General features: G+C 46.9%; 1 protein-coding gene across 1 annotated transcript in view; it reads right to left on the bottom strand.

Moving 5' to 3' along the window:
• The window catches only part of FBN3 (fibrillin 3), a 223,189-nt gene that overhangs the window by 65,909 nt on the left and 143,674 nt on the right, over positions 1–13,606 (bottom strand). Inside the window, 7 exon segments of the mRNA XM_048496904.1 lie at positions 1,311–1,433; positions 3,567–3,689; positions 5,479–5,604; positions 10,432–10,557; positions 12,036–12,158; positions 12,330–12,455; positions 13,109–13,234. Coding sequence (XP_048352861.1) covers positions 1,311–1,433; positions 3,567–3,689; positions 5,479–5,604; positions 10,432–10,557; positions 12,036–12,158; positions 12,330–12,455; positions 13,109–13,234 — 873 coding nt within the window.

Below are 13,606 nucleotides of genomic sequence, written 5' to 3'. Positions count from 1 at the left end.
ATATTCTCCATGACAGGTTACTCTTTAAAAAGGTTGTGGGAAGGACACGGGCAGGTAGGTTGGGAGTCGGGCACCTCTTTGCGCTTGGGCGCATGGAAGGATTTTGGAAACAACTTGTCGAACAACTCCCAAAATGCACCATCAACCTTTGTGAGAGTTCAACAGGGATACTCAAATAAATGCGAGCAGCTTCTTTTCGAGCCCACGTGTGTCTACCCATCTCCACCAGGATAAGGTCGCTCGCTCGCCAGCCAGGGATGGTGACCTGTCAGACAGGTGGTTATTCCCCAATGGGGAGCCACTCACCAGGACTGGTGGACTGCAAATCTCTCTGTCGTAAACCTGGCTGTTCTACAAGTCAGGCGCTCTAGGGCAGGTACCTGGGCAGGGTTGGGCAAGGCACTGACAAATCTGATGCACCAAGTAGACCCCCGACAGTCTTCCACAGGGACAAGTGCCCAGACTAAGGAAGTGAGTATTCATGAGAGCCTTCAGACTTGGGCCCTTTCCGCACGGGCAGTTAATGGCGCCCTGGGGACGGCAAAAACGCTGTCCCCAGGGAGCCATTCGCACAGGGGGTGCAGCTGCTGTGCAGCCGCGCCACCCTCGCACCGCCCGACCGGCACGAAGCCGGCGTTTCCCAACCTCGCTTGGCAAGCGAGGTTGTTGGGAAACGCCGGCTTGGAGCCGCTGCTGTGCGAATGGCAGCAGCTCCAAGGCGCCCTCCCCCCTCTACCTACCTGTCCTGCTGCTCTCCGGCGCGTCGCCGAGACCTGGGGACACGCCCCCTCTGCCCTGCGACTCCGGAGCGGTTGCGCAGGGTAGGGGGCGTGTCCCCTGGCCTCGGCGACGTGCCGGAGGGCCACAGGACAGGTGAGTCGCTCTGACGACGGCGCAGCTCTGCACCGTCGTCCCTGCCGTTTCTGGGACCATCCATGCGAACGGTCCCAGAGGGGTCGGGTTGGCGTGGATTGCGCCGACCCGACCCCTTCTGCCTCCGTGCAGAAACGGCCTTGGTGTTGGTATCAGACCAGCCCTCCTACAAGGTCTGGTTTCCCAGGTCTGGAGGATTGTGGGGGGTTTTGGTAAATTTTCCACCGACAATCTCTTCTAGCCAGCAATTCTTCTGATGCAAACAGCCAGTTAATTTTGCAGCCATCCCACCGAATGCTTGCAAATGCCTGTTTGGTGCCTCACTTAACCCCACCCTGCTGCTATCCTTCTCTGTCTACAGGGCTACAGTTTCTTCCTTCCCAGCAAATCCTGTCCTTCACCTCATCTTGGGATCCAGAAGAAAAAAGTGAATGTACCTGAGCAGGAGAAACCATCTCCGTTGAAACCTTCCCGGCAGGCACAGCGGTATGATCCAGGGGTGTTCAGGCAATTGGCATTCAAGTTGCAGCTATGTGCTTCAGTGGCACACTCATCCAAGTCTGCGGGGAGAAGAAGGGAGAGAGAAAGGCACAGGCAATTTACACCCTCTTGTTGAAAATTCATACTCTCAGAGGAGCGTTCTAATTCCCTATACATAGAAAGCTAGCTTGTCAGCGAAGATGACTCCAGCCTTCTCCCTGATGTTTCCATTTGGAAGGAATTTCAACACAAAAACAAAATCCTTGCATTTGGAAACCAAGAGCATCAGGAAGAAGACTAAGTGACAGCCTTTCTGTATTCAGCAAATGTCTATGAGTGAAAAAAGAACTGAACTCCCTGCAAATGGTAAGCTAGCACATCAGTGAGTAGAGTCACAGCCTAGCTTTTCTTCTGACATTCTATTTTTTATGCAGAAGAAACATTTTTACAGTGAACGATTCATAATCCCTGCTCACAGAAATCTAGTACACCATTACAAGAAGTTCTAGTTGAGCATTTCCTTTTACAGGCTAGATTTCTAAGTGCTGGGATTTAAAAAAAAAACCAGCCTCAGTGAGAACCAGACTTTTAAACGTAAACCCAGAAATCTGAGATGGGAAGGATTCATAGGAGCTCAGCGAAGGAGAAGCACTTTGCACATTCTCAAAGGCACTGCTCTTTTTCCTTACCTCACACATTTCAAGGTTGGAACACGACACTTAATAATCAGTGCTGGGGCACAGCTTAGAGGGGCGGCCAACCTGTGGTGCTCCAGATGGTCATGGACTACAACTTCCATCAGCCCCTGCCAGGATGATCTATTGGCCATGCTGGCAGGGGCTGATGGGAATTGTACTCCCAGAAGCAGCAGTGGCGTAGGAGGTTAAGAGCTCGTGTATCTAATCTGGAGGAACCGGGTTTGATTCCCCGCTCTGCCGCCTGAGCTGTGGAGGCTTATCTGGGGAATTCAGATTAGCCCGTGCACTCCCACACATGCCAGCTGGGTGACCTTGGGCTAGTCACAGTTCTTCGGAGCTCTCTCAGCCCCACCCACCTCACAGAATGTTTGTTGTGAGCGGGGAAGGGCAAGGAGATTGTCAGCCCCTTTGAGTCTCCTGCAGGAGAGAAAGGGGGGATATAAATCCAAACTCTTCTTCTTCTTCCTCTACTCCATGAACATCTGGAGCGCCACAGGTTGGCCGCCCCTTGCAAACCATCCCCATAAAAATGCCCCAGAAGCTGTTGTAAAACCTGCTAACAATGAGCTCCCACTCTAGTGTGTTGCTTGTAGTGTAGTATAGTAAGTGTAGTGGTTAGAGTGGATCTGGGAGACGCAGGTTTGAATCCCCGCTCTGCCAAGGAAGCTCACTGGGTAACCTGGGCCCCTTTCCTCTTTCCCAGTTTAACCTACTTCCCCAGTCTTGGGCTTCTCTGCATTCTCATTTTCCTTGTGTGTAAGTTCCTGTTAATTCAGGGTCCCCCCCCCCCCCGCCCCACACACACACTCTGTCCTGCATGTATTTTGCTCCCTCTGGTGGTTGATTCAATATCACACGGGTTTATGACCAGCGTAAAAACCTGCTCTTTACATGCACAAGGAGATATGTCAGACATAAATCTGTGCGATATTGAGCCAATCCCTAGAGGGAGCAAAACATGTGCAGAACTGAACCCTGCCCCCCCCCCCCCCCCCCGCCCAAGAAATAGGAGCTTACCAGAAAAGAAAATAAGAATGCAGAAAAGCTCCATGTTGTGAAGATACAATAGAAGAGTGGGGAACAATGTAAGCCACCTGGGGTCCCCACTGGGAACAGAAGCAGAGTATGTATATGACAGTTTCAAGTGTGCATTCACTTTCAATGTGCATTGCAACTGGATTTTACAGTGTGAACGGCAAAATCTACCCTGTTTCCCCGAATATAAGACATCCCCTGAAAATAAGACGTAGCAAAGTTTTTGTTTGGAAGCATGCTCGATGAACAGAACACAGAAAAATAAGACATCCCCTGAAAATAAGACATAGCGCATCTTTGGGAGCAAAAAATTAATATAAGACACTGTCTTATTTTTGGGGAAACACGGTACTTTCCAATGATTGCTAAAGTGCATTGGAAATGGATTAAAGCTGCATTATTCAGGGTGTGTGAAACTGCCTAAATACATCAATAAACGGAATCACTCGCTGCCCCCTTGTCTGGGCTCTGCCCACTCACCGTTACATTTCAGGCCTTCACCCAGCCATCCGCTCCGGCACTTGCACCTGAAGCTCCCGGGAATGTTGATACAGGAAGCGTGCATGTCACAGTTGTGCGCTCCGATTTCACACTCATCAATATCTGGAAGGGAGAGGGGAGGGTGAGTGGAGTCTAGGGGGCACAAGAAAACCCTATATTGTATTGTCGAAGGCTTTCACGGCCGGAATCACTGGGGTGCTGTGTGGTTTCCGGGCTGTATGGCCATGTTCTAGCACAGGGGTCTGCAACCTGCGGCTCTCCAGATGTTCACGGACTACAATTCCCATCAGCCCCTGCCAGCATGGCCAATTGGCCATGCTGGCAGGGGCTGATGGGAATTGTAGTCTGTGAACATCTGGAGAGCCGCAGGTTGCAGACCCCTGTTCTAGCAGCATTTTCCCCTGATGTTTTGCCTGTATCTGTGGCTGGCATCTTCAGAGGATCTGATGAGGATCCTCTGAAGATCCTTGGAAGATGCCAGCCACAGATGCAGGCGAAACGTCAGGAGAGAAAGCTGCTAGAACACGGCCATATAGCCCGGAAACCACCCAGCACCCCAGAACCCCATATTAATTGGGTACTATATTTTTAAAAATTGCTTCTTTTACCCTGTGCTGAACCTATAACCAAAAAGAGGAAACCGTGTTGAGGTTAGTACTGTAAAAGCTGCTAATTATCCAGTATCGTCTGTTTCTTACCACCATCCAGTATCATGTTTCACGCCACTTTTCAAAGAAGGATAATTATATGTAGTTAAGAATAGGCTCTTGGATCTTGATTTTCATAATTTGACTCGTGCTGCCAAGACAACCTGTTCTCCGACTACATTATTAATCCCATGCGAGCGTGGAATGATGGCAGCATATCTTCATCTGCTGATTAATCCCACCCAGAGGAGAGCCTTGGCTACTGCAAGATGTAATGTGCTGCCATCAGCTCTGCTGGAGGGAAGATTCAAGAATATGGAACGTTCTAAAAGAGTTTGTTCATGTGATATGACTACGGTTGAAACACTTGACCATTCTCTGTTTCTATGCCCTAAATACAATAAGATACGCATGAAATACATGAATTCCACTTTCTTGCAATGTTCTCAGTGGCACGAGTGTTATAAGATACCCGATCTCCTGAACAGCTCTGATGTGCTCTTTTGTGAAACTGTTGCAAATTTTATACTGGAAATTAGTAATTTTAACTGTATTTCTTAACCTTGTTTTGTTTTAAAATTTTGTCCTGTTTTATATGCCAATAAAGGCTTGTGCGTGTGGATGTAAATGAAATAAATACATGTAAATTAAACAATCATAAATGAATACAATGTAAATTAAAAAACAATCATAAATGAGTCAACCTGGAATGGGCCTTTGAGACATATTATTGTTTAAATAATCCAGCACTTCTGTTGACTCATAAATACAATATTGTTCAACAATATAACATAATGGCACACATTTTACATAAAGGTAAATTACAGTAGGATGCTCCTGACAGAGAACGAAACATGATGCCTACACAAAATAGCAGCAAAATAAAAATAACAATTCTAAAGCTGAGACAGAAAGTGAAAAATGAATAGCTCATTTCTCAGTGCACCCCACAGAACAGCCCTCATTACCAGCCTGATGTTCTTAGTGGAACCTAGGCCCCTTCCGCACACGCAGAATAATGCGTTTTCAAACCACTTTCACAACTGTTTGCAAGTGGATCTTGCTATTCCGCACAGCTTCAAAGAGCACTGAAAGCAGTTTGAAAGTGCATTATTCTGCATGTGCGGAAGCAGCCCTCCACATCCCCCATGGACACCAGTGGACAGGAGTGGGAAGCATCTGTAGGCCTCCATAACCTGGTGAAAGAACTCTAATTCCCACATCCCACACAGGATCTCCCCTACCTGTACAACCCGTTGTGCCTTTCTTGACGAAGTAGCCAAGCTGGCAATGACAGATGAATGATCCTTTGGTGTTTTCACAGTCTCCATGCAAACAGATGTTGGGGTTCAGGTCACACTCGTTCACATCTGCAGGGGGAGAGAATCACATTCAGAAGAACCGTCACCAGAATCCAGCACTGCCTGTAACATCCCTCCCCAAGTCAACTCACAAGTATAACCAGGTGTTCATTATCTCCAGAACCTTCTCATTCAACCCTATGGATGCTGCTCAGGCATCTGCTATCCTTTCCCTGACCCCAAACATCTCATCAGCTTCTCCTCTCGACGGACTTTCACAATGCTGGATATTTGGGAAATACTCTATCCTCCCATCTATAATTTTGTACAATGAGATTTGGATATAATTTCTGCTCTGTTATTTTCCCCTTGCAAGCAAGAAGGGTACTTTAAAATGGAAGAGATGTTGGCATGCAGGCCCATAGCAAGACAGGGGCAGGGGCATTAAAAAAAATGCTCTGCCAGTTGTGTCAAATCCAAATCCAAAACCTTTATTAGGCATACAATCAGTGCCAAGAATTTCAAATACAATAAAAAGATCATTATTGCTCAACTTGCAGTACACAGAGCAAAAACACAGCAACAGCTTCAGAGATTTCAACACTAGAGCTATTTAGAAGCTTAGCCATTTTTATTTTATCAGAAAGGAGCATAAATCCTGTTGGTAACACAGTTCTAAAATCGGTTCTGATGTTGTTGTACTTTGAACAATGAAGCAGAATATGAGAAAGTGTATCAGTTGTATCAGGACAAAATTGACAGCGACGCTCATTTTGTGGAATACCAGAGAAGCGACCTTGAAGATGTGCTGACGGAAAAGAGTTACACCTTGCTCTAGTCATGACCCATCTGCAATTGTAATTAATAAGTTGTTGCAGGTATATAGCAGGGCTAGATTTCTGAGGGATAATCCCAAAGAATATTGGAGAGCAAGAGCTTTGAGCTTTGCTCAGGAGAAATTGGTACTCTTGATCAAATAATCTAGACTTTAAGCGATGGTAAATCTCCGGAGCGGTGAGCATTTGTAGGGCCTCCCAAGAGAAGCCAAAGGAAAAGATCTTTTTTTCAATATGTAGCCACCATTTCGAAAGCTGAAACTCTCTCATTTCTAACTGGGACAAACTGTTAGGCAGTTGTGTCTCTTGGTAACACAGACAGTCCAGACTTAAACGGATGCCTGTCTTAATTCATGGACTTTGATACTAAGAGGGGTTGGCCTGACATATACTTTCACCCTCCCCAGTCACGTACATGTAGCAATAAACAATGTCTTCCCTAAAGGCTCAGCAACTCAGATCCGGATAATGAAAGACACACCTGTCCTCGTCCTCACGAAGAACATGCAAAGGATAGATCACCAGAATCCTTTCCCCCAAATGTTAATTTAATCTTAAACCTCCCACCCAACTATTAAAGAACCACCACCTTAATTAGTTGTAGGGAGTATAGTTGATCTGATCCTCAAGGCCAGATCTTGGGTTGGATCCAGAGGTGTATCACAGACTTCCCTCTGTGATGCACCTCTGAAGATGCCAGCCACAGATGCAGGCGAAATGTTAGGAACAAGATCTACCAGACCATGGCCACACAGCCCAGAAAACCCACCACAACCAGTTAAATCCGGCCATGAAAGCCTTCGACTTCTTGAGTTTCTTTGTTCAACATTCCAGGCTCATTCTGACTAAGGATGTCCCTGGTCCTGATATCATCAATGCAGCCCAAATCTAATCGGGGGTAAATGGCCACAGACTACAGTCCTCTGTTCTGAATTAGTCTGGTCTGTCCCCTTTCGACTTTGCAATGTGAAAGACCGGGCGGGGATTCACACCTGTGTTTTACAGAGGTTGCTCCCCTCAGAAATCTGCACAAAAACCAGACTTTAGTAGAAGTGTTACAATTTTATTACAGAATTGAAAGTAATAACAAAACACACAAACACAGATTTGAGAAATCTAGGATTTGGAAAGAAATGAAGACAGAGGGGAACAGAGGAGGGTGTCAAGGGTAGGGCAGTATTTACTGATCTAGCAGAGGTTTGAAGGAGCGGGATACAGCTGCAGGCCTGTTGGCAGGAAAAAGTCAGGCACAATGGACCAAAGGTGGAATAGGATCCAAAGGCGAGTTGCCTTCAGTGGGGAGGTCTCAGTTATAGGAGGAGTCAGAGGCATAGCTGGGGAAAATAGAGCCTGGGGCGAACTCCAAGTTTTCCGCTCTTTACCCCATGGGCCCCACAACACCCCCGTGCTCGGCCCCCCACGCCCCACTTACCTGCCATTTTGCTTGGAGGGCTGGAAGGGGAGGAGAGGTGAAGAGAAGAGATTTGCTCTTCTTTTGCACTGGTCCCCTCCTTGCTCCCTTATAGCTATGCTGGGGCAGGGCTGGGCAGGGACGCCCAGCCGCAGCCTCCGTGGGGCCAGTCCCCACTCCGCCCGTTATAGCTGTGCTGGGGCAGGGCTGGGCAGGGACGCCCGGCCGCAGCCTCCGTGGGGCCCGGCCAGGTGAGGCTGACCTGGCAGTTGCTTCTGCCGGGCCTGGCGGGGTGGGGCAAGGAGAAAAGGGGGAGGGGTCTGAAGGCAATTTTCTGCCCCCCACATGACCCACTGGTGCCTGCCCGGTGCACCGGTCCCCACCTCACCCCCTTACAGTTACGGGTCTGGGGAGAGTTAAAGAAACAAAGGGCCTTTCCCCACTTACCTTAAGCCCCGCGCTACTTGAGGAGAGTAGCGCGGGGTCCCCCGGCACTCCCCATGAGAGGGGCGGCGACAGCACAGCTGCCCCGACGCGGCTGCTGTCGCGCCCCCTCAGCGCGAGGCATCCCTGGTGCTCTTTCAAAGGGCGCCTTTTGATGACCCCGCGCAGAGCGCGGGGTCATGGGGATGCCCAGGCGCGCTCCAGGGATGCCGCCCGCTGGGAATTGCGGGCAGCAACCCTCGGAAAAAGGGCCCACAGTGAAGTTCCATTCCCAGGCGGGAACAATGCTATGGGAAAAGGCTTGATTGGGTTAAAACCTGGCTGTAGGAAATACATCATACCTGAATAAGGTAAAAGTTCTTCTGTAATCCAATCTATCTAGATATCTTTCATATGATACCAATATCACCTTGTACTGCGGGCTGGGGTCAGATAAAAATCTCTTAATTGTACTTGTATCATTTTGTCTTTCGACATCAACAACTCTCTGTGAGATTATCTCTTTTACTTGTGTGCATTCTGTTGATTTGAGCATCTCGTTAGAAAACCCGTAATAATTCAATTTAGATTCTACAAGCTTTTACCATGGGAAAATACAATCCAATGAATCCAATAAAAGAAGAGGTACCAATCCCTTGGTATTCTTAAGTAGCCTCATCCAAAGTAATATAGCTATCAACCAGATTCTTGCCTTTACTGATACCATCCCAGCTTCCAAACGGATAATGCATTAGATATATTAGGTGGAACTTGGAATATTGATCTCAGAAACTTTAACTGTATTCTCTCTATATATCTGGATTCCTACTGCACTTAACTGCTCTCTGACACCCATTCCAACCCCTGGTTTTCCATAATTGAAGAAAAAATTGCCTCTATCGGACTGTCAGTGGATTCACTTTGCCCTTTGTCCTATTCAGAAGCTTATAGGAAATTAAAAGGTCAACTATTGGATAAAGAGTTCTCTACCCTAATCACCGCAGCCAAGAAAACGTGCTCCCCCCCGTATTTTTCTCTCCCATTTGAACGGGGCCACTTGGCACACTACCTGTATTGCTTAATAAACCCTGTTCAAAGGAGAGCCATAATGCTCGCCAGGTTTAATGTTATGCCTTCTGCCTTGTTACATGGCAGATTTAATAAGCAAGAAAAGGCTAAAAGATTGTGCCCCTGTAACGATGGCTCAGTTGAATCTCTGGCCCACCAATTACTTCACTGTCTCAGATTCAAGGAAATCAGATCCAAGTATGTGAATCTCACTCCTTTACATTTACCCGATCTCCTCAATTTATTTAGATTACACTACTTGTTGGACAACCCTGATCCTTCTCTCTGTATGATAGTGGCAGACTTTCTCCTGGAAATTACTAAATGCCAGTAGATTTCCTTCGTCCTATCATGTATATCCTGTATTGTATATGCTTTTTAATCTGTTTTTATTATTGTTGTACTGCTGTCTATGCCAATAAAGGCTTGCTTCTCAGTTACTGCACTTAACTGTGCTTTTGAAGAGGCATATGTAATATGCGCACTCTTCTGGCCCAACGCTTAAAAACAATTCCCAGATACTTGTACGAGTGGACCTGTTCCAGTTGTGCTGAGTTAATAAACCATGATTGAATTTCCTTTCTTTTTGAACAGGCTGTTATTTTGGTCTAATCATGATTGATCTCCAGATGGTGAATTCGGCAATACTGTGCAAAAAGCTTTCAAAACTCTCTTTAGGCCAACTGGGGCTCTTGACGTTATTGTAGTGTCATCAGTGTAAAGCTGGAGGGAAATATGTTTGCTCGCAATTTTTGGAGGATGGAATTCCAGCTTACCAAGTTGTGTAATAAGGTCATTAATGCAATAGTTAAATAATGAGGGCGTTAGCGTACATCCTTGTATCACTCCCTTCTGAGTGCATATACTCTCAGAAATATGACCTTGGGGGTTACATCTAACTCTAATGGAAGTGCATAAAGGGGTCCAATAAAAAATAATAGTCTCCTGTCAATATTGGATGCTGCCAGTTTTTCCGACAGCACATTTTATAATAGGTGGAGATTTCAATGCCAGAATAGGTACATTTGAGGACAGCCACTCAGCTCCAGTGACAAAAGAAAGTAAGTAAATAAATGTCTAGTGACCACGACACAGACTTTAACAAATCTCTACCCACAACATTTGGCACCTACATGACTCTCCGGGCCTTTCCCTTACCTATACATGTCTTCATGTCCAAGGAAGCCATGAATCCATCAAAGCAGAGACACCGATATTCTCCCGGGATGTTGGTACACTGACCTCCATCACAGATGTCTGGGTTATCCTCACACTCGTCGATATCTGGATGACAACAGCAAAAGAGAGTTTGTTCTTGCACAAAAAAGCCCCACCTCACGAAAAAACAGACTTGTGGGAACCACTCCCAAGGCCCCAAGTACTCAGGAGATGTAATCGTTTCCATAGCAGGAGAATTATTACTCAAGGGTAACGTACTGGGGACAAACCCTTCAGCATAGGAGACCACAGGACTTTCCCTTCCTTCAGCATTTTAAAGTAATGCCTAAAGTTCATTTGGTACCTGATTTTTCCACCTGTTGCTATCATGCCATTATTGTACTATTATTGTCATAGTTGACAAATCAGCTGACATTGTTCTCGTCTTCATTTTACCCTCACAACACCCCTGTGAGGTAGGTTACACTGGTGAGTGTGTGGCTGGCCCATGGCCACCCAATAGGTTTCCATCGCACAGTGGAGATTTGATGTACACCTCCCAGATCCTATTTCAACACTCTAACTACTATACTATATAATATAAATATATGACAGTTGTATTGAACCTCACTAATATTTTAGTTAACTCCTGGTGATTTAGAAGAGTTGGTTTTTATACCTTACTCTTTTCTACCTTTAAGGAGTCTCATAGGGGCTTACAAACTCCTTTCCCTTCTTCTCCCCACAACCTTGTGAGGCAGGTGGGGCTGACAGAGTTCTGAGAGAACTGTGACTGATCCAAGGTCACCCAGCAGGCTTCATGTGTAGGAGTGGGGAAACAAACCTGATTCTCCAGATTAGAGTCCGCTGCTCATGTGGAAGAGCGGGGAATCAAACCCAGTTCCAGTGGTGGGATTCAAATAATTTAACAATCGGTTGTTTACAAGCACCATTTTAACAACCGGTTCTGCCAAAGTGGTGCGAACCTGCTGAATCCCACCACTGCCTGGTTCTCCAGATTAGTCCACATAAATATACAAGTAAAATAAATTGTAAAAGAAATGCAATCAACCCTTCTCCTCAATGCAGATGTGCTTACAGAAGAGGATACGGAGGGATTCCACCCTCCTTCAGTGCAGCTCACCCAAGTTGCACTGTGTAGTGGTTAAAGTGTTGGACTAGATCTGGAAGACCTAAATTCGAATTCCCACTTTGCCATGAGAGCTTGGCCAGGATGTACTCTCAGCCTAACCTATCTCACATGGTTTCTGTGAGGATAAAACACAGGTGAGAAAAACAATGTAAGCCCATTGGGGAGAAAAGTGGGATATAAATAAAATAAAGGATTCCTCCACTTGGGTCTCACAACTCTGGGAATGCTCTTCGCAGGGGACGGAAGGGGCTACAGGAACGGAGAGGTATACAAAAACTTCACAGTTCCACACACAGAGGGGTGATATTGCCCATTGACACGATCTGTGGAGACGACTTCAGAAATGCTTGTTCCACAAGAAATATTTTGCACTTCTTGTATCCTCTGGGGTTCATGCCAAAAGAAATGTTACCAGGGCAGCAATGGGTAGACAGGTAAATACGATCCTCACCTGTGCATGACCGTTTATCGGGCATCAGGGCATATCCCTCACTACAACTGCACTCGTAGCTACCTTCCGAGTTGGCGCAATGAGTATCGCACCCGCCGTTTATGATAGTGCACTCATCGATATCTGGAATGAGAAGGGATGGGATCACTAGTCGAAAGAAGCACTGTTGAAGAAAAAGGTGTAATCCAGGGAAACAAAGTGGGGGATAAAGGTACCCACTAGTCCTCAGATCACAGAAGAGAGCTGATCTCGGACAATGGTGCGAATGCTGACTTTAGGGGTCACAAAACTCACCAACACAGCCTTGCCGGTCCGGTGTGGCCTGGAACCCAGAATCGCATGCACACTGGTAGGTTCCGATGATGTTGACGCAGTGGCCGTTACGGCACAAATTGCTGCTGAGGGAGCACTCGTTGATATCTTGAGATGAGAGAGGAGAGGTTGAAGTGAAGGAATGGACTAGGGACGATCTCAGAAGACATTTGGGTCAGTTTACACAACAGAGATCAAGGGTATACCGAGACAAGGCATTGGGCCGAGGATCTATTCAGTTTTTGGGGGATGCTAACAGAAAGGAGGGGAATCAGACCTGCACTATGGCATGGGGAGAAAGGCGGGGGAACTGGGGATTAACTCTTTCCCTCTCCTTCAGTTTCACTGACCAAATCCAACTCTCCCTGGCTATCCCTCCAATATTCAGATGTATTGGAGCTAAGTCACATTTTCCCTAGAAGTTCTAAGGTATGGAAAATGAAATTTGGCACATGTATGACTAGTGCTGGAATAAACCGGGTTGCTTTGCAAATGAAGAGATACTTCCCTTGAAAATGGCGACTTGGAGGGGGCGAGTTCTACTGGGGAATTCACACAAGGATAAAGGCTTAATCTCCCACTTTCTCACCCCTGATACAACTTGGGTCTCCCCATGGCTGTTTACAGTTTTAAAAAAACCAAGTCAGGAGTACTGATCACGTTTTGCCATCTGTGCAGCCTTCTTTCAATGAATGGACAGTGACTTCTGCCCATCCTCTCATGAGATCTGCCAGGTCCTGAGTCCATTCGCTGGTACTTACCGACACAGGCGTTCCCCTCGGAGATGAGCTCATGTCCTGGAGGGCAAAGGCACTCGAAACTGCCCTCGGTGTTGACACAGACCCCTCCTCGGCAGAGCAACGGGTCTCTCTCACATTCATCAACATCTGAAAGATAAGGAGCAAGCGGACGGGGAGGGAACCCCCAGGTGAATTTGAGTGGGCTGAAAGCGTCACACCTTCTTTACTCCCATTCTTGGGGAATCAGCTCTGATCAACTCTACTTAGTCCTGGTAATCCCTATTTTTTGTCTGACAAAATCTGTCCCCTTGCTGGTTGTATTTCATATGTCATCTACAGTGTTTCTTGTAAGCTGCGCGGCCGCGCAGGCATGGTATTGGTGCCACGCAGGTTGGGCAGCTGCCCAGCAGGAGGCGCTCTTGCTGGCGGCTTGGTCCCACTCCGCAAGAGCGAGCTTCTGCCTAGTGGTAAGGAAGCCTTAGAGGGACAATTGATCATCTAATTTATTTGTGACATTTC

The sequence above is a fragment of the Sphaerodactylus townsendi genome, linkage group LG05 (genome assembly GCF_021028975.2).
Source record: "Sphaerodactylus townsendi isolate TG3544 linkage group LG05, MPM_Stown_v2.3, whole genome shotgun sequence".
NCBI classification, from domain to species: domain Eukaryota; kingdom Metazoa; phylum Chordata; class Lepidosauria; order Squamata; family Sphaerodactylidae; genus Sphaerodactylus; species Sphaerodactylus townsendi.
Note: the sequence above shows the minus strand (reverse complement) of the source record. Positions and strands in the feature narration are given on the sequence as shown.